The sequence below is a fragment of the Eptatretus burgeri genome, chromosome 11 (genome assembly GCF_056783735.1).
Source record: "Eptatretus burgeri isolate ZD-2024b chromosome 11, Ebu_testis_v1, whole genome shotgun sequence".
In the NCBI taxonomy this organism is placed as follows: domain Eukaryota; kingdom Metazoa; phylum Chordata; class Myxini; order Myxiniformes; family Myxinidae; genus Eptatretus; species Eptatretus burgeri.
Genome location: NC_140971.1, coordinates 2091216 through 2112846, shown reverse-complemented (window position 1 = coordinate 2112846; position 21631 = coordinate 2091216). Strand labels below are relative to the sequence as shown.

Here is a 21631-nt window from a genome sequence, read left to right as displayed (position 1 = left end):
GGAGTGGCGACCCGTCCAGGATTGTGCCCAATGGCCCAGGAGACTGCTTTGGCAGCATCAATGCTCTGCACAGAGTATGATCCCAATGAATGGATGGATGGTAATCAGCAGTTATTTTGTCCACAATCTGCTGAATGTGGTTTATTTGTAAGTAAGCATGTTTTTATTTATTTATTATTTTACTTTATATACAATGTCGAGGCTCGTATAATATCTAACACACATAACGTACAACAAGGGGAGCAGGAAACAAGAGGAACGGGTGAGGGAAGCACAAAACGGTGGGGAATAGACGCGTGAGGAGATTTGTGGAAGGGAGAGGGATAGGGCGGGGTACACGGGGTAAACAAGATGGACACAACAGGGACTTTCAGGAAGGGAAGCAGGGAATATGAAAGAGGTGGGTTTGGGGTGGATTAACAGGGGTTGAAAAGATCATGGTTTTGGATGGGGAAAGATGTGAGATGGTGGTGAACAGTTATTTTGAAAACCTGTAGGAAAGAGTGGGATTGAAGAGTGTGGGAGTTTGTTCCAAAGATGGGACAAAAGAGGATTTAAAGAGTGAAGGTGAGCAGTGATTCTTGATTTTGGTAGTTTAACCGGAAGGGGTTTAATGACGGACCTTGAGTGCCCTGCGGAAATATGGGTGGGACAGATATCAGACAGAGCTGGGGGGGGGGGGTGCATTGCCAAAGAGGAGATGGTAGAAGACAAAGACCACCCACCTGCCAGCGGTGAGAGAGAGTGAGAGGCCCAAAGACTCAGCCTCATCGCGGGAGATGCCAATGATCCTAAATGCCTTGGTTTCCACAGCGTGAAGCCAAGAAAGGTGGGAGGCAGGAGCACCAGCCCAGAGGGCAGAGCAGTACTCCATCAGGCTGTGGATGAAAGCTTTGTACGTGGTGAGGAGCTCAGGTTGGCCGAGGAAGGAGTTTGCACGACGGAGGATTCCCAGTCGACGACTGGCTTTGGAGGCCAGGTTGGAGATGTGGCTTTTTCAGGAAAGATCATGGCAGATCGTGAGACCCAAAACTTTGAATGAAAGGACTTCTTCAAGAGGATTGTTGAGAAAGTAGATGGGGTGGGGGGGGGGGGTTCCAGACTGTCCTTTTGGAGAGACAAAGTGAGAGTTTGAGATTTGTCAGGATTTAAAGACATGTTCCATGTGTTGGACCAGCTTGTGATTTTATCCAGATCGACAGAGAGTGTAGAAGCTGCTGCTTGCTGATATGAGGAATGACAGATGGTACGGCAGAGGGTGAGGCCATCAGCAAAGAGATAGAGGATTTTCCAGGGGATCTGAGAGATCATTGATGAAAAACAGAAAAAGCACTGAGCCCAGAACACTGCCTTGCGGAACTCCATCCTGGACGGGAAGAGGGGATGAGAAAATTGCATTAAAGGCCACACAGCCGTGACAGGGGAGGAACGCTTATTCCATCATGTTGGTGGAACGCATATTCCATCATGTACCTGTGCTTGTGCCGAGTTTGCACAAAATCGAACCAGGCATGCCTGAAAAATGGTCATGCACAAGTTTAAGTAACAAAATGGCCACGAATTGGTATCTTGGATCTGATCGTGAGAAAAATGAGGTGCATGTGTTAGCCATCATTCATTATCTGTGTGCCAAGTTTGAACAACATCGGTAAATGTATATCCGAGACATGTTTAAAGACTTGTTCGGTACCGGGGTTTTTTTACAACTAAAATGGCTGCCAATCGGCCATCTTTGATCGAATCGAGAAGGAAAACGATATGCATATGTATACCATCGTGTATTGTCTTTTTGCCAAGTTTGAACAAAACCGGTCTGTACATATCTGAGATAAGACAGCGGACGGACGTACGGATGGACCAGATCCAATCAATAAGCCCCCATTTTGGAATAAGTCCAAGGGGGGCTAATAAATTTTCTCTGTATGTCAATTTAAACATGCCCTCTATAATCATCCCTCTAATCCTCATTGTCTCCCATCAACCTGCCTCCTCGGTCTTCAACCTAATTACCTACTGGGTCGTGTGGATTCCCCACAGACCCAGCAGCCACGGCCTCCATGTCCATCACACATGCCACCACGAGACCTCCGGTATGAACCCCATGAGATCCCTCTAGTAGATCTCTCAGCAATGGTTGTGAAGTCCATTTCGGCCACGTTCCCTACACGATTTGCTGTGCACTCAGGATGGTACATCCTGCTCTCCGCGTGGGTCCCCACGTGACACCTTGGTGGTCGCGGTTTCCCGACCCTTCTTCCAATGTTCGTGGCGGGTGGGGGAGCGCGTGAATTTACTTGCTGTATTCTCCTCACTTTCTGTGCGGCTCATGGGGGATGTGTCCCCTTCCCCATTTAGCCTTTCTGCATCATCTTTATCTCAAAAGCTTACTGGGGCAACGAAGCAAGGCCAAGCGGCAGCGGTTTTTTTTTTTTCATCCTCTGGACTCTCCACAAAGCCCGAAGGGAGCACTGAAATTCCCTCCTAACTATTTCTAACCGGGGCCAGGGGCTCTCTCACACACATCTTCCAACAGGCCGAGCCCCCTTTTCACACCCCAGGCCGGAGTTGTGCTCGCTAATCCCTTGGGAAGCCACTCTGAACCTCACGCTACACCGTCCGTCTCCAATGACTACTTCCCCATCAACATTCCTTCTTCTCCTTTCCCTTTCACATCCATAGTACGCACCACTTGTGCCATGCTCACCACGCCCACGACACTTCCACGTATGCACGTGCACCCCGCTTGCATGCTCATCCTCTCGCACACTCGACCCAGTCACATGATTCACCCTAACCCTTCCTCGACCCTTCAGCCACCAATGACCCTCTCGGTGCAGTCAGGTTGTGTGACAAGATTCCCTTTTCCTGCTAACATCGTGCCTTGGCCTATCAAATGCTGAAAAGGAACATTTAAGACTGATAACAAAGCATCGAAACATTAAATAAAGGCTCACAAGGTTGAGGGTTTTTCGACAGACATGAGGGTGGGTTTGTCGTCTCGATTTGAACATAATAGCGACACATATATAATTTCGCGTTTAATTACTTTTATGCTCATTCTAAGCACTCAATGAGTCAATGACAATGCGATGTGAAGCATTTTTTTTTAACCCCGAGGAGTCTTTTCCACAACAATATAATAACTTGATTCATCAGTAATTTGGAAATAAATTGTTTCAACATGTTTTCTCTGTTATAGATCACACCAAACCACCTGTACTTATTTGACTTGACAGTTGCTCTCAGACGGTGAAGTCCTTTCAAGCCGAAAGACCTTTCCAGTAATGGAGGACACCCTCTCGATACGGCAGGGGAGGCAGGAATGTGCAGGTAGTGCTGAGCTGAGCAAGCTTGGATGGCCAGCTAAGTTGGTGCTGGGTATCTTTCCAGAAGGTAAAAGGATCTGTGTTGGCGGGTGAGCAAGGTTCCTTCAAGTGGGTTATCATTTCTTGAGCATGAGGACTGGGGGCATAAACTTGGTCCTCTTCTTCAAAGAAGGCAAATATGGACCTTGCACTGGGGAAAAGAAGACTCATCCACCTGAAGATGGCCTTGTGAACCTCATCGTGAAGGTGGTGGCCTGGGTGAGGAAGTCGTCCTTCAATCGTGATCATTGGTCACCTTCACAAGACCGAAGCTTCAGGTGTGTATCCAGAATAGCTGCTGTTCTGTAAATGATCCTGTCCTCATACTTTTGATAGTTTTTCAATGGAACTTGAGGACAATCCCAAGTTGATTGTTACACTCTGGTCAAGTGAGGTGTCTCGTGATACGGCAGATAGAGGGGATGACCAAACAGGCTGTGAGATGTTGGTCCCCCTGTAGCATGTCTTTTTAACTTCTTCAACGGTGGTCATTATGCTGATTACGTTGTCTTTGGCAATGAGGGTAGTTGTATCTATGGATTCAAGCTTTTTCAATACACTTGTCACCATCTTGATTTGACTATTCCAATATGTAGCATTATTGGACAACGCCTTGGGCCGATCTTTCAGGAAGTTGGACTTTTTGGCGTCGGACGTTGGTGGTCTGTGTCTGACTGGAGTCCATTCCTCAGAACATTTTGAAATTGATTCGTAAAACGGATCCCTCCAGTTGAAGCAGATATTCCATAGGACAGACATCTGACACATGGTCACCATCTTCTGACACACTCATCATCCAGGCATTGCTACTGGAGTCCCGAGAAGCTTGTGGCTGGAATCCTGGCAGTCCATAGGCCGTGAACATGTTGGAAGCATCGTCAGTGACAATGCTATCAATTTTACTCGACGTGTTGTTGGCAGCGACAATTTGATCGTAGTACAGGAGGATGTTATTCGCTGTGTGTTTCCCCTTTTCACTTTTGCAGGCAAACAACATTATTTTTGGGACATATTTTATAATCATGTGACCAGTGATTCCTATGTCAGAGCGCACAGGCCTATTCGACCATAAATCAGTGGCAAGGCAAACGCTCTGAATCAACTTCCCATCAGGATGCCGTTTCCATGTGTAAACGACACAGACCCTTGTGTCGTCGTCCTGAAACTGAGAACTGGCCTTATGACGTTCAAGCACATGGACTTGCAGCTGTTTAATTTGGGAATTATCGAATAGCTTTTCAGAGATACCTTTCTAACTGCTTGGTCTCATTAACTATTGATTGCTGTCGGCGTGATTCCACAATACTTTACACCAGTACGTTAAAAGTATCTTACAGAGCAGCTTTAAGTAGGTTACAGCAAAGTTTGTTGTTGCACAAGAAGGAATGAATTGACTTGCCTTCCTGTGATTTCGGAGGTTTGCCGTAGCTCATCGATGTCCACTGGGCGGTGCTTTACATGTAAACTTGCTCACTTCCTCAACATTGTCAGTTCGATCAAAATGCTGATGCATATTCAAGTTTGGACGTTGTGGTTTTACTGATGATCACCTGACACACAAGCTAATTACCCACTGGCTTCACACTTTTAACGAGGTTTCCTGACACACAAGTGAACTGTACGACAAGTATTTATATCCAACAAAGTACTCTATTAACTCTGCATTCACATATTAATAATTGTTCTGTCATTTGTTGTACTTGTAGCTAGTAAACCCGTAACGCTTTGCGAAATGTAGTTGAAAGATTACCGAAACTAAACTCCTCCTGTGAAAAGTAAATACTTTGTGAACAGATTCAAATGTAAGTGCTGTGTACATTTCTTTGTACTCGTGCATGTCTATCACAACTCATGCATTTGCAATTGAACCCAATTTTGGTTGCTTTGAGATAAAAATAGGACCGCTGGGCCCTGACCGAATGTACCCCAAATTTGGTAGCATTCTGACTGATGGGTCTTGAGAAGATTTTTGAAGAAATTCACTGTCGGCCATTTTGTCCTACTTAGTCACGTGACCGGAACGATCTATGGAATTACTGTTACCAGTCGGGAGAGGAACGTTGCTGCCAAATTAGTCGGATCGGCTCGGTGGTTTGGCTGGAAAAGTCGAGATAGGACACGGATGACAAAACCGCGTGTGGAATTTCAATTCCAGAGAAGCAAAAAATCTAAAATACTTTCACATGGTCGTTTGTAAGTTTGTCCACACACAATGTCTACCCCTCCGAACTCACTGTCCACAGTCCCCTTTTCTGCCCTCCTTGCCCAACATGGTTTCCTATTAATCCCATCCTCCATTTATTTTCATGTACACAGTTGTCCTCTTAATCAACAACCTCCTTTCCTCCCCCAACTTGCATTTTTACCTTCCAGGCTGCTCGGAGCACTTACCCTGATGCCTACAACTCCGTCCACACTTCCAGGGTGGGATTCTAAGTTATTAGCACTACATTCATTGCTGTGATGTCACACTTGTTGAGGCTTTTGCAATTTATCACGTGCAACCTTGGAGGTCTAAATTTATCATGCACTGGGGTGGGGTGGGTGGGGGTGGGGTGAGGGTTAGGAGGTGGCAGGTGTTGATAGATGAACATGTGGAAATATTGTCGAAACAGTATGTGCACACGTGTGTGTGTGTGTGTGTGTGTGTGTGTGTGTGTGTGTGTGTGTGTGTGTGTGTGTGTGTGTGTGTGTGTGTGTGTGTATATATATATATATATGTATATATATATGTATATATATCTATTGTTGCGGATTCGCGCCCGCCGGCGTGCGAGCGGCCACGTAACTCGAATCGCGGCACGTCGCCCACCGGACGGACAATCCCGTCGTGACCCTCTCGGACTAACGCCGGGAACTAGTCACGGGTGGACCTTTCGGCCTCACCACGATCGTGCCAACCGGCCCCCGCGTGGGATAGGGTTGCTCGCCAAATTCGACCTACCTAAGTACCCACACGGAGGGTAGACCGGGCGATCGCACCTCGCCGCAGGTCGACTTCGGACACGGGCCACTTTAAGCGACCCGTTCCGTACTATCGGGATAACCGAGCGGTGTTATCGTCGGCCTCGACGGTTCGATTAATTATCGGGCGTTTTAGCCCACGACCAACCCTTTACGTGAAGTAAGATGGAGATTCAATAAAGGAAAAGACGAAGCGAAACGGGAAAACAGTTCAACATGAAGCACATTTATTTCGCGATGAACGGAAAGCACACATATACAATTACACCAAAAGCAAATGTAAAAGAAGAAGAAACACAATATTACACAAAAAGCAAATGCAACAATGCAGATCTAACCGACTACCGAGCACACGGCAACACTTATACAGTTTTACTTCGCAGACGGCGCCGACAACACATATACCCAAAGCAAAAGAAAAGGACCACCCTCAAGGATGAGGGGGGTAGGCGGGCCTGGGGCCGAGACCGCGTCGGGCCTACCCGTCTGATGATGAGCCGCAAGATGGCGCTGGCGCCCCGACTCCGCGGGCCTCGCGGACAGTGTCTGGTAGGGGGTGGGAACGGGGCCCCCTTCTCGCACTATCTCAGCGCGGGTGGAAACAGGAGGGGGTTGTTGATGCTCGGGGGAAGGAGGATATCTCCCTGCCTCGGGTCCCGCGATGAGCGTCTCCACCACGACCTCAGTCGCGCCGCCGGCCTGTCCCTCCGCAGCTCCCCGACTTCGACACGAGCACCCCCTCGACCGCCTTCGCCGCCGCCACCTCTCCACAGCTCCGTCCAACCGCCTTCTCCGACTCCTCTCTTGACTCGTCCCAACTCTTCACTGACTCCGAACTCTTCACTCTCTCCCCTCCGAACTGCTCTGTTTGGCGAGCGCGGCCCCTTATATGCCCCGTGGCCTCGCTCCTTCACCTTCGACCCTTTACCTCCGACCCTTCACCTCTAACTGGCTCCCCATTGGACCGAGGAAAAGTGGGCGTGAATGCTTTTTGATCCATGAATTTGCATATAGCGATATTACTCCAACGCACCTGGAGGCGGGGCCAAATCGCCCCACGCTCGCTGATAGGACGGAACAGAAGTGGGCGTGAGTCGTTTTTGATCCGTTTTCTTCGGAAAGGCCGGCGCTTTTGCACCCCTGCTCGGTGCGCGCCCTGCACGAGTCCAGTATCGGTGCCCACAAGCGGCGTGGGAATGACGGTGATGCGATGGTTGCGAGGGCGAGTTGTGACGGTAAAGGTCGTGGCTGTTGTTGTGAAGCGGCGTTGCGGTTGGTGGTTGTTGTGTGATGGCTGTTGAGACGTGGTTGGTGGTGGTAGTAATGGCGGCTGGTCCAAAATAACGATAGTAAAAGAAAAACGGCTATCTCGAAGGGTCGCAGCCCGCATGAATGACATTTATTCCCTCCAAACAACGGGTTTGGGCCTAACTACACATATACTTAGAGATATCTCACCTAAGGGACCTGAATGGTGGTTTGCGAATTTCGTCAACCACAACACTACCCCCTCCCCTTTTTACAGACTCGTCCCGAGTCGTCAAATTTTCGTGTGCAATCATGTGTCGTTTTCCCCTAGTACATTTTACCTACGGATCCCTGAGTGCGACATTCATGGTATTCGTGTCCCCAAAATAAATAACCTGAGGGCTGAGTAACTACCTAAACAAACTCACTCACACGGACGACTTAAATAAAATTGCCGGCGCTAAGACAGACATGCCGGGGGCGCACTCATATTTACAGTACATCTTAACCTTAACTTACAAATTTTACACTAAACCATGGCCCAGGATCACTGAACTCTGCAAAAAGAAAGCAGTTAGCAGGGAGCCAGGCTGCTCGCATGCAGTCTCTGGCTCAAACAATGCAGGTGATGGGGAACGTGGCCGGCTGCTCACTCGCAGTCCAAGGCCTTCCCTTTTTAACTGAACGCAGTGAACCACAACGGTGCATGGGCTGCACAAACACAGTCTCCGTGCCAGCTCAAGTGGCACACGCAATGAACACAACGGATGGATGGATGAATGGATGGACGCAAACACGGTGCACGGGCCGCCACTGCAGGCCCGTGTTGTAGCTGCCAACAGGGCAGTTCTCGCAGCTTGCAAACTGTTGCTTTCTGATCCTGGCGCACATGGCAATGAACAGGGGGGCAAGCAAAAATTGAACGGGGGCTGGTGAACAGGGGCAGTGGGCATGGCATGGCAAAGGTGAGCAGGCAACCACAGCCTGCAGAAGAAGGCCGCTGCAGGCAAACACAGCCGGCAGATGAACTGGCCGGCACAGGCCTTGAAGCACAGCAGCTGCAGACAATCCGACCGGCACAGGCCTTGCAGCACAGCAGCTGCAGACGATCCAGCCGGCACAGGCCTTGCAGCAAAACAACAGCTGCCGATGAAGTGGGCCGGCCTTTGCCTTGCAGCAACGCAGCCACCAGATGAAGCTGGCCAGCCTTTGCAGTTCAGTGGAGGTTGGTGGAGGGAGTGCGGTGGTGCTGGCCACTCGGAAGGCGGGCTCGGACCTACCCTACGGTCTCCCTCCCAACCTATCGCCTTTGCCTGTCACTGTCTATACCCACTCCCTTAATTTGTCAAACCCCAATTTAGCCCCAACTTTTTTTTTTTTTTTTTTACTTCCCCACTATAAATCGTCCCCTAACCCCCTGTACTGTCCTTGTTCGGCTAACCTATCCTGTCACCTAGCCTACTCCCAACCCCTACATTCCCTTCCCGGAGGGGAACAAGGGAGAGCTAACGTCCTGTGTCGAGGCCCAACTCAAGCCTCAGAATGGCCTCCCCAGACTTCGGCGATCTATAACACAAAGTGGGTCCAGCGGCCCACAACGAGAGCGAGGGGATGGATGGTGCGGAGGGGTACACTTCCTAATCTACCCTAACCACTTAACTGTTAAACTACCCCGGGGCTTTCAACAAGCGCCTCTCGCTTAAACTATTGGTTCTCACAACCCAGATTCCCGTCGCCTGTGTTGGTGTCCTCACAATTTCGGGCCTCGCCCCCCAATTTTCTCTCCGTGCCCTCACACGGTGTCATGGCTGGGACACGTGGCTCCCTTCGGCAGGCACGACCCTCTGCCAATTCCCCAGCTATGGCACCCCCGGGCACTACACTGCCTCCGAGCCTACCAGCTCCCTAAACACCGGGGAGTGCCCCCCATGGCACCTCCCCTGAAACACACACGTGGCAGGCTGGCTTCCCAGGCCCCTTTCCGAGGGTCACCCGTGCCCACAACACTGCCCACGCGGCTAATGGCGCCCCGGGCCCCCGCACCAAGCAGGCGCACCCGTGCCCACTACGCTATCCCGGCCCCCCATGGGCCCTTGGCCTACCACGGCCGACTAGCCTGGTGCCCGGGGTACCCACTCAGCGATACTCACCTTTCGCAGCCACGCTTCCAGCCCGTCAACAGGGCTCCTGCACCCCTCCAAATGGGTTTCGAGCCTACTTCCCCACCAACAACAAAACGACCTCCATTTTGTAAATTTGACTAACCCCCTAACTCACTCTACACTGACCCCGGGGTCCCTTGGGCGGGAGTCACTCCTCCCCCCAATCACTCATCGCACCATGCATTCCCCATTCGCTCCACTCACACAGACCCGCTGGCCTCACTCACTCAACATGTCTCCACCTCATAACTCACCAACAACTCTTCAACACGCTCACCGCTGAACTCTGCCATCCTTCTAACTACATCCACTAACTAACTCGTGCTCCCACGTTGTCCCTTACACTAAAGCACGTTCCTTTTAACACTACGTTGCTAAGCTACGTCCCCGCTACACATCCACAAGTCTGTCACTGTCTCCAAATAATCCCATTAATCAATTTCCCAACCTAAATCTCGCTACAATCCCTCCAACTAATCCATTCCACGGGCCCCATGAGGACTTACCCCTGCCCCATGGAGCCGGTCTAACTAAGCTAACCCTTCCCCCTAACTAGTTTCCATCCTGTGCCCTGGTCAAGGGGGTCTTCCACCCCTTGCCCAGGAATCCTGTTCACCCGAAAGTGAGGCTTGCTTTTTTTTTTTTTCACATGCGCAGCACCAGCGCGGCAACTCACAGCTCGCGCACTTTGCACCTGCCTGTGACGTCATGCAGCCGCACGTGTACCTCGTCCCTCCTTGGACGGTACCATCCGGCAGGGATACCCCTCCTGCCGGATTCCAACCCCACGTGCAGCCATGGCGTCACCGTGCGCATAAAAAAAACACAAGCCCCACGTCTCGAGGGGTTCCCCACGCGAACACATGTGCTTTGCCCGTTGGAGCTTAACACACACGATCGCGTGGAGAACCCGTCCGGTCCAAATCCGTTTACCTGCCTAAACTTTGTCCGTCGCGGGATCGGCAAATCCACTGCTGGCGTTTCCGGACCGGGACTTCACGCTCGCAAGCGAGCACGTGGGGGCCTCGTGCGTTGCACAGCACGGATCTCGTGCTCACTGCTGGGTGAACCCGGCACGGTCCCCGAAACAACTACAGCCGCTACTCGGCTTTCTTTACTCACATGTCGTCGTCGTCGCCATTCGACCCACGCACACCTGCGTGTTACGACGCTCACACTCCACACCATTAAACTCACACCGGGAGACGCGGCTGCATGTTCACACATGCCGACCGACATCTCCCTTACATACCGCTCTCTCACACACACAGTCTCCCTTGCACTCGGCCGTTCACCCACGCATGCCATCTCCCTCGCACACGTGGCTCCACTCACTCGCGGCCTTTCACTCACTCGTGCCATTTCCCTCACACAAACCATACTACTCACACACGCGGGGGCACTCATCCGCGGTGCCTCATCCACACACCGTCCCTCACTCACACACGCGGGGGCACTCACCCGCGGTGCCTCATCCACACTGGCCGTTTCATCCACACACACGGCCTCTTCCACTTGCGGTGCCCCTTTTTCACACGGCGTGCTGGGAAGCACGTACTCCGGCACAATCGCCACCACACCACTCACACACGGGGACGCACTCACACCTTGCACCACACACACAGGGACAACTACACTGGGGATTCGTGTCCCCACAAGGGTCTCCGGGGCCTCTATACCCCCCAAGCTCTCCGTGCACCTGTCCACAGCACTCCTCCCCTCGACCTCGCAAAGCACGACCGAACTCACCTGGTCGTGACTCGCCTCAAGGGGGCATACTCCCTCCCCTCGTTCCTGGAGGAGGCTATCCCGCTGCTCGCACCGGGTCTCCATCCAGTCCACCAGCTCACCCCCATTGTCCTCCACTACCTCCGTGTGTGTGTGTGCGTCACTTACCCCGTCTTCATCGTGTAGTCTTCCCTCTATCGTTCCCATCTCCCGTGTCTCTGCCAACTCAGTCACCTCTTCACCCTTTACCTCCCTTGTCTCAACTATTATTTCCGTCTCTTCCCTTGTTATCTCCCTCGTGCACGTCTCCGTCACCCCAATTAGTTTGTCCCTCTCGGTTACCGTCACTTTTTCCGTCACGACCCTCGCCCAACACGCCCCCCGAATTATTTTTTTCTTACCCGCCTCCACCGCGGGCCCGACAGCCGTTGCACCCCCTTTCAGCTCGTTCGCTCCCACACGTGGCGTCGCCATTTTGAGCTCCCTGGTAACGGCCTTCATGCCCGCCTGCAGGCTTCGGCCCATGTTCTGCGTCTCACCCTGCAGCTTTTTCGTTTCTTCCTTCATGTTTGTTTCCATCTTTTCGTTCATGCTTTTTATTTCATCCATTTTTTGTGTATTCGCATCCATTTTCGTTTTCATTTCCGCATTCATTTGTTGCGCATCCGCATTCATCTTTGCCAGCATGGTGAATAGCTGGGCCATGTCGGGTGCGCTTGGGTGAGCCGTTTCGGCAGGGATCGGGGAAGGCTTTTGGTGGAGAGGGGGAGGGGAGGTGTCGTACACCGCGGCCGCCGCCGCACCTATTTCGGGTTCTGGGTTCAGTTGGGCGAGTCCGTGTTCCTGCACAACCAACATTTCCTGCACGGGGATTTCATCCTGGACCATGGATCCTACATTACTACACATATACATTTCTAATACCCCCGGCTCCCGCTCGCCTTGAGACGCCATCTTGCTTCTCGTAAAGGGTTAATTTAGCTCGCTCGTAATTTGGAGGGAATCGGGGGTCGCTCCTCTCACCCCTGGACCGATTCCCGTGAATTTAGTTGGAGACAGGAGAGCCCATTTTCCCGTTCTCCGATACCAGTGCCGCGAGGAGGGCGATGAGTTTATATCGCACGACCTGACACCAGTGTTGCGGATTCGCGCCCGCCGGCGTGCGAGCGGCCACGTAACTCGAATCGCGGCACGTCGCCCACCGGACGGACAATCCCGTCGTGACCCTCTCGGACTAACGCCGGGAACTAGTCACGGGTGGACCTTTCGGCCTCACCACGATCGTGCCAACCGGCCCTCCGCGTGGGATAGGGTTGCTCGCCAAATTCGACCTACCAAAGTACCCACACGGAGGGTAGACCGGGCGATCGCACCTCGCCGCAGGTCGACTTCGGACACGGGCCACTTTAAGCGACCCGTTCCGTACTATTGGGATAACCGAGCGGTGTTATCGTCGGCCTCGACGGTTCGATTAATTATCGGGCGTTTTAGCCCACGACCAACCCTTTACGTGAAGTAAGATGGAGATTCAATAAAGGAAAAGACGAAGCGAAACGGGAAAACAGTTCAACATGAAGCACATTTATTTCGCGATGAACGGAAAGCACACATATACAATTACACCAAAAGCAAATGTAAAAGAAGAAGAAACACAATATTACACAAAAAGCAAATGCAACAATGCAGATCTAACCGACTACCGAGCACACGGCAACACTTATACAGTTTTACTTCGCAGACGGCACCGACAACACATACCCAAAGCAAAAGAAAAGGACCACCCTCAAGGATGAGGGGGGTAGGCGGGCCTGGGGCCGAGACCGCGTCGGGCCTACCCGTCTGATGATGAGCCACAAGATGGTGCTGGCGCCCCGACTCCGCGGGCCTCGCGGACAGTGTCTGGTAGGGGGTGGGAACGGGGCCCCCTTCTCGCACTATCTCAGCGCGGGGGGAAACAGGAGGGGGTTGTTGATGCTCGGGGGAAGGAGGATATCTCCCTGCCTCGGGTCCCGCAACGAGCGTCTCCACCACGACCTCGGTCGCGCCGCCGGCCTCTCCCTCCGCAGCTCCCCGACTCCGACACGAGCACCCCCTCGACCGCCTTCGCCGCCGCCACCTCTCCACAGCTCCGTCCAACCGCCTTCTCCGACTCCTCTCTTGACTCGTCCCAACTCTTCACTGACTCCGAACTCTTCACTCTCTCCCCTCCGAACTGCTCTGTTTGGCGAGTGCGGCCCCTTATATTCCCCGTGGCCTCGCTCCTTCACCTTCGACCCTTTACCTCCGACCCTTCACCTCTAACTGGCTCCCCATTGGACCGAGGAAAAGTGGGCGTGAATGCTTTTTGATCCATGAATTTGCATATAGCGATATTACTCCAACGCACCTGGAGGCGGGGCCAAATCTCCCCACGCTCGCCGATAGGACGGAACAGAAGTGGGCGTGAGTCGTTTTTAATCCGTTTTCTTCGGAAAGGCCGGCGCTTTTGCACCCCTGCTCGGTGCGCGCCCTGCACGAGTCCAGTATCGGTGCCCACAAGCGGCGTGGGAATGACGGTGATGCGATGGTTGCGAGGGCGAGTTGACGGTAAAGGTCGTGGCTGTTGTTGTGAAGCGGCGTTGCGGTTGGTGGTTGTTGTGTGATGGCTGTTGAGACGTGGTTGGTGGTGGTAGTCATGGCGGCTGGTCCAAAATAACGATAGTAAAAGAAAAACGGCTATCTCGAAGGGTCGCAGCCCGCATGAATGACATTTATTCCCTCTAAACAACGGGTTTGGGCCTAACTACACATATACTTACAGAGATATCTCACCTAAGGGACCTGAATGGTGGTTTGCGAATTTCGTCAACCACAACAATATATATATATATATATATATATATATATATATATATATATATATATATATATATATATATATATGTATATATATGTATGTATATATATGTATATATATGTATATATATGTATATATATGTATATATATGTATATATATGTATATATATGTATATATATATATATATATGTATATATATGTATATATATGTATATATATATATATATATGTATATGTATATACAGTGGGGAGAACAAGTATTTGATACACTGCCGATTTTGCAGGTTTCCCACTTACAAAGCACGTAGAGGTCTGTAATTTTTATCAGAGGTACACTTCAACTGTGAAAGACGGAATCTAAAACAAAAATCCTGAAAATCACATTGTATGATTTGAAAATAATTAATTTGCATTTTATTGCATGAAATAAGTATTTGATACATCAGAAAAACAGAACTTAATATTTGGTACAGAAACCTTTGTTTGCAATTACAGAGATCAGACGTTTCCTGTAGTTCTTAACCAGGTTTGCACAGACTGCAGCAGGGATTTTGGCCCACTCCTCCATACAGATCTTCTCCAGATCCTTCAGGTTTCGGGGCTGTCACTGGGCAACACAGACTTTCAGCTCCCTCCAAAGATTTTTCTCTTGGGTTCAGGTCTGGAGACTGGCGAGGCCACTCCAGGTCCTTGAGATGCTTCTTACGGAGCCACTCCTTAGTTACCCTGGCTGTGTGTTTCAGGTCGTTGTCATGCTGGAAGACCCAGCCACGCCCCATCTTCAATGCTCTTGTTGAGCGAAGGAGGTTGTTGGCCAAGATCTTGTGATACATGGCCCCATCCATCCTCCCCTCAATACGGTGCAGTCGTCCTGTCGCCTTTGCAGACAAGCATCCCCAAAGAATGATGTTTCCACCTCCATGCTTCACGGTTGGGATGGTGTTCTTGGGGTTGAACTCTTCCTTCTTCTTTCTCCAAACACAGCGAGTGGAGTTTTAACCAAAAAGCTCTATTTTGGTTTCATCAGACCAAATGACCTTCTCCCATTCCTCCTCTGGATCATCCAGATGGTCATTGGCAAACTTCAGACGGGCCTGGACATGTGCTGGCTTGAGCAGAGGGACTTTGCGTGTGCTGCAGGATTTTAATCCATGACGGCGTAGTGTGTTACTTATGGTTTTCTTTGATACTGTGGTCCCAGCTCTCTTCAGGTCATTGACCAGGTCCTGCCGTGTAGTTCTGGGCTGATCCCTCACCTTTCTCATGATCATTGAGGCTCCACGAGGTGAGATCTTGCATGTCGCCCCAGACCGAGGGAGATTGACTGTTATCTTGAACTTCTTCCATTTTCTAATAATTGCGCCAACAGTTGTTGCCTTCTCACCAAGCTGCTTGCCTATTGTCCTGTAGCCCCTTCCAGCCTTGTGCAAGTCTACAATTTTGTCCCTGATGTCCTTAGACAGCTCTCTGGTCTTGCCCATTGTAGAGAGGTTGGAGTCTGATTGATTGAGTGTGGACAGCTGTCTTTTATGCAGATAACGATGCAAACAGGTGCAGTTAATACAGGTCATGAGTGGAGAATGGGAGGGCTTCTTAAAGACAAAACTAACAGGTCTTTGAGAGCCGGAATTCTTACTGGTTGGTAGGTGATCAAATACTTATTTCATGCAATAAAATGCAAATTAATTATTCAAAAATCATACAATGTGATTTTCAGGATTTTTGTTTGAGATTCCGTCTTTCACAGTTGAAGTGTACCGATGATAAAAATTACATACCTCGACGTGCCTTGTAAGTGGGAAAACCTGCAAAATTGGCAGTGTATCAAATACTTGTTCTCCCTACTGTATATATTGTTGCGAATTCACGCCCGCCGGCATGCGATCGGCCACGTGACTCGAATCGCGGCACGTCGCCCACCGGACGGACAATTCTGTCGTGACCCTCTCGGACTAACGTCGGGAGCTAGTCACGGGTGGGCCTTTCGGCCTCACCACGATCGTACCAATCGGCCACCCGCGTGGGATAGGGTTGTTCGCCAGACTCGACCTCCCTAAGTACCCACGCGGATGGTAGACCGGGCGATCGCACCTCGCCGCAGGTCGACTCCGGACACAGGCCGCTTAAGCGGTCCGTTCCGTGCTATCGGGATAACCGAGCGGTGTTATCGTCGGCTTCAACGGTTCCGATTAATTATCGGGCATATTAAGCCCACTACGAACCCTTTACGTGAAGCAAGATGGAGATTCAAACGAAGGAAAGGACGCAGCGAAACGGGGAACAATTCAACTTAATGCACTTTATTTACACGACACACGAAGAGCACACATATATCAATTTAAAACAAAAACAACAATGCAGAGCTAACCGAATACGTGAACACACGGCAACACTTATACAGTTTTACTTTACAAGACACGGCGCCACAAGATCCGTACAAAAAAACAAAAGGAAAGGCCACCCTCAAAGACAAGGGGGCAGATGGGGCCCGTGGGCCTTTATGGCGTGGTACTTGGCAGACCGAACGAGTCCCACGAGACCGTTGCAGGTTACCTGCACCCTCTCGGTGTGATGGTGGGCGAGCTCTCTCCGGCGCTCCTTGTACGAACGCGCAGGTCCGCGCAACACAGCTGGCAGAGCGGCACCTCCAGTCCGCGTCCCTCCGCGACGTCCGGACTCCCCACCGACTGCAAGCTCCAACGAGCGGTTGGCTCTACGGACCGCTTCTCCAAGACCCAGACGGGCAGAAGACCATGAACCGCCGACTGATACTGACACTCACCGACCGCCCTGACCTGACCTCCTCTGACCTGACTTCCTCTGGTGTCACTCTTTTTGGTGTCACTTCCGTGCGCCCTTTTCTTTCCCCGGCACCCCGCCCCTCCCTTCGCGGCACGCGGGGGGAGGCGGGGGAAACATTCCACCAGAGAAATCGGGGCGGGAGCAGAGTTTCAACCGTCATTCTTGTTTACCAGAGAAATCGTGGCGGGAGTTGAGCTTCAACCGTCATTCTTGTTTACCAGAGAAATCGGGGTGGCAGTTGAGCCTCAACCGTGATTCTTGTTTACCAGAGAAATCGGGGCGGGAGTTGTTGTTGTTCCCCTTTTGTGTTCGTGGAGATGTTGACGGTTGCTGGCAGAGTGGTGAGGATGGCGTGGTTGTTGAGAGACAGGTGTGGTTGTTGTGAAGCGGTGTTGTGGTTGGTGGTTGTTGTGTGATGGTGGTTGAGACGTGGTTGGTTCAAAATAAAGATAGAACAGAAAAACACCTATCTCAAAGCGTCGCAGCCTGAATGAATCACATTTATTCCCTCTAAACAACGGGTTTGGGGCTAACTACACATGTACTTAAGAGATTCCTCACCTACGGGACCTGAATGGTGGTTTGCGAATTTCCACAGCCGTAACACTACCCCCTCCCCTTTTTATAGACTCGTCCCGAGTCGTCAAATTCTCGTGTGCCGTCATGTGTAGTTCTCCCCTAGTACGTTTTACCTACGGATCCCTGAGTGTGACATTCATGGTATTCGTGTCCCCAAAATAAATAACCTGAGGGCTAAGTAACTAACTAAACAAACCCACTCATACGGACGACTTAAATAAAATTGCCGGCGCTAGACAGACATGCCGGGGGCGCACTCATATTTACAGTACATCTTTACTTACAAATTTTACACTAAACCATGGCCCAGGATCAATGGACTCTGCAAAAAGAAAGCAGTTCGCAGGGAGCCAGGCTGCTCGCATGCAGTCTCTGGCTCAAGCAATGCAGGTGGCAGGGAACGTGGCCGGCTGCTCACACGCAGTCCAAGGTCTCCCCCTTTGAAAATGAACGCAGTGAACCACAACGGTGCATGGGCTGCACAAACGCAGTCTCCTGGTGCGGCTGCCTGCAAGGCAGTCCCTGCAGAACACTGAACGGGCACTGACACAAGCAACAAAACGGTACACGGGCTGCTCAATGCAGGCCCGTGTTTTTCGCTGCTGGCAGTGCAGTTCTTGCAGCTTGCAAACTGTTGCTTGATGATCCTGGCGCACATGGAAATGAACAGGGGGGGGCAAAGCAAGGTTGAACGGGGCTGGTGAACAGGGCAGTGGGCATGGCATGGCAAAGGTGAGCAGGCAAACACAGCCTGCAGAACAAGGCCGCTGCAAGCAAACGCAACCGGCAGACGAACTGGCTGGCACAGGCCTTGAAGCACAGCAGCTGCAGACGATCCGGCCGGTACAGGCCTCGCAGCAAAACGACAGCTGCCGATGAAGTTGGCCGGCACAGGCCTTGAAGTAACACAGCCAGCAGATGAAGCTGGCCTGCCTTTCGCCTTGAGATGGAGGTTGGTGGAGGGAGTGCAGTGGTGCTGGCCACTCAGAAGGCGGGCTCAGACCTACCGACCTGTCTCCCTCCCACCTATCGCCTTTGCCTGTCACTGTACATACCCACTCCCTTAATTTGTAAAACCCAATTTAGCCCCAATTAATTATTTTTTTTTATTTTTCATTTTTTATTTCTATACCTCCCACTATAATTCGTCCCCTAACCCCCTTTATCATCCTTGTTCGGCTCACCTATCTCGTCACCTAGCCTACTCCCAACCCTACGTTCCCTTCCCGGAGGGAAACGAGGGAGAGCTAGCGTCCTGTGTCGAGGCCCAATCTAAGCCTCAGGATGGCCTCCCCAGACTTCAGCGATCTAACCCCAAAGTGGGTCCAGCGGCCCACAACGAGAGCGAAGGGATGGATGGTGCGGAGGGGTACATCTCTTAATCTACCCTAACCATTATCTTTTAAACTACCCCGGGGCTTTCAACAAGCGCCTCTCGCTTCAGCTATTGGTTCTAAAAACCCAGATTCCCGTCGCCTGTGTTGGTGTCCTTACAATTTCTGGCCTCGCCCCCCAATTTTCTTTCCGTGCCCTCACACGGTCTCATGGCTGGGACGCGTGGCTCCCCTTGGCAGGCACGACCCTCTGCCGATTCTCCAGCTATGGCACCCCCGGGCACTACACTGCCTCCGAGCCTACCAGCTCCCTAAACACCTGGGAGTGCCCTCCATGGCGACTCCCCTGAAATGCTCACGTGGCAGGCTGGCTTCCCGGGCCCCTTTCCGAGGGTCACCCGTGCCCACATCACTGCCCACGCGGCTAATGGTGCCCCGGGCCCCTGCACCATCCGGGCGCACCCGTGCCCACTACGCTATCCCGGCCCCCCATGGGCCCTTGGCCTACTACGGCCGACTAGCCTGGTGCCCGGGGTACCCACTCAGCGATACTCACCTTTCGCAGCCACGCTCCCAGCCCGTCAACAGGGCTCCTGCATCCCTCCAAATGGGTTTCGAGCCTACTTTCCCACCAACAACAAAACGACTTCCATTTTTGTTAATTTGACTAACCCACTAACTCGGTCTACACTGACCCCGGGGTCCCTTGGGCGGGAATCACTCCTCCCCCCAATCACTCATTGCACCATGCATTCCACATTCGCTCCACTCACACAGACCCGCTGGCCTCACTCACTCATCATGTACTCACCTCACAACTTTTCAACACACACACCGCTGAATTCTGCCATCCTTCTAACTGCATCCCCTAACTAACTCGTGCTCCCACGTCGTCCCTTACACTACAGCACGTTCCTTTTAACACTACGTAGCTAAGCTAGTCCCCTCTACACATTCACTGTCTGTCACTGTCCCCAAATCCTTATTTGCAGGGGGGGGGATCTCATCCCTCCCTACTGGGCTCGTGAACTCGTTGCAAGACTCTGCGAGCCTTGCGCCTCTGCGGGAGCGGCTGTTCCAGCACTGACTCCTCCGGTAAGACATATCCATGAGGGCGTAAGGTCGCCCTTGTAAGGTCTCAGGCGGTCCGGGTGTATGATCCGGGGAAGGGCCCATGGTCCCATTTTAATTTTTAGGACCACGTCACTGATTTGCGCCAGGATGACCCCTGGGCCCTGCCAAGGTGAGGTGAGCTTCGGGCATCTGCCCTTCCTCCGCCAGGGGTTAAAGAACCAAATCTTTGCCCCCGGTGGGTATTTGCTCACCTGGCTCCGGAGGTCGTACCTGCGCTTCATCTTTATGCCCACCTCTTGGAGCTGGTGTCGTGCGAAGGCATGGACCTTCTCCATGCCTTCCTCCAACCGACGGGCATAGCCCTCCGCCGGGGGCCTATCAAGCCGCTCAGGCGTCGGACCGCACAATAAATCGACGGGGCTTCTCAGCTCCCGTCCATACATCAACAGCGCCGGACTGCACGCGGTAGACCCGTGCTGGGACGCGCGATAGGCCATCAGGAGGTACGGGAGATGTTCGTCCCAGTCCTCCTGGTTAGTGGTGGTGAAGAGGGCCAACTGTTGGACCAGGGTCCTGTTGAACCTCTCCACCATGCCATCAGACTGTGGTCTCAGGGGCGTTGTCCATGTCTTTCGAATTTCCAGGAGCCTGCACACCTCTTAGTAATTCGCTCTCAAAATTTCGTCCCTGGTCCGTGTGCAGCTCCTGCAGAATCCCATACAGGCATGTAAATCCTTTTACGAAGGCCTTTGCCACGACCCCTGCTTCCTGGTTGGGGAGGGCAAAGGCCTCCGGCCATTTGATGAAATAGTCCATAATTACGAGGATGTACTTATTACCCTGGCGAGTGGGGGGCAGTGGTCCCAAAATGTCCATGGCCACTCGCTCAAGGGGGGCCCCAACCTGATGTAGTTGGAGTGGGGCCCTCATCCTCTGTGGCGGTCCCTTTTTCGCAGTACAGGCGTCGCATGCTCGACACCAGTTCTGTACATCGCGCCCAATGTTAACCCAATAGAACCGCTGGCGGACCCGAGATTTTGTTTTGCTCCTGCCCAAATGGCCGCCGGCGCGGGTACCATGCACCTGTTTCAAAATTTGGGTCTTAAACCCATCAGGGACTATCACCAGCCAAGAAGTTTGTTTGGAAGGAATCTCCACCCACTTGCGATATAAGATGTTGTCCCTCATTTCTAGGGTCTTCCACTGAGCCCAGTATGCTTTTGTTCGCGCTCCGAATGGGGCGATCTCCTCCCCACTGGGCCTCCTGTTTTCCTGGACCCATTTGTACACTGGCCCTATCACAGAGTCTTCTCGCTGGGCCGTGCTCCATGCCAATCCGCCAAATTCCTCTCCCGCGGTTAGTGGCAAAGTTGGGCCTACCACCCGGGCCGCACGGACTGGGAGTTTCGGGGAGGTGTCTGCCAATTGGTCCCTCTCCTCATGTCTCGTGCAATATCTGCAGTTTTCTCCCAGACAGGGGCGTCGAGAGAGCGCATCGGCATTCCCATGAGCCTTACCGGCTCTATGGACCACACTGA

The 21631-nt window shown here is 52.0% G+C and overlaps 1 protein-coding gene across 2 annotated transcripts in view; it reads left to right on the top strand.

Annotated features, from left to right (window-relative positions):
- Window positions 1–21631, top strand: part of LOC147016293 (uncharacterized) — an 80393-nt gene that overhangs the window by 43089 nt on the left and 15673 nt on the right. The window contains exon 14 of one of the 2 annotated variants that reach the window (XM_085844888.1): window positions 5739–5789. The exons of the other annotated variant lie outside the window; for it this stretch is intronic. Within the exon in view, the coding sequence (XP_085701014.1) occupies window positions 5739–5789 (51 nt within the window). The remainder of the gene's footprint in view (window positions 1–5738; window positions 5790–21631) is intronic. 2 annotated transcript variants of the gene reach the window in all.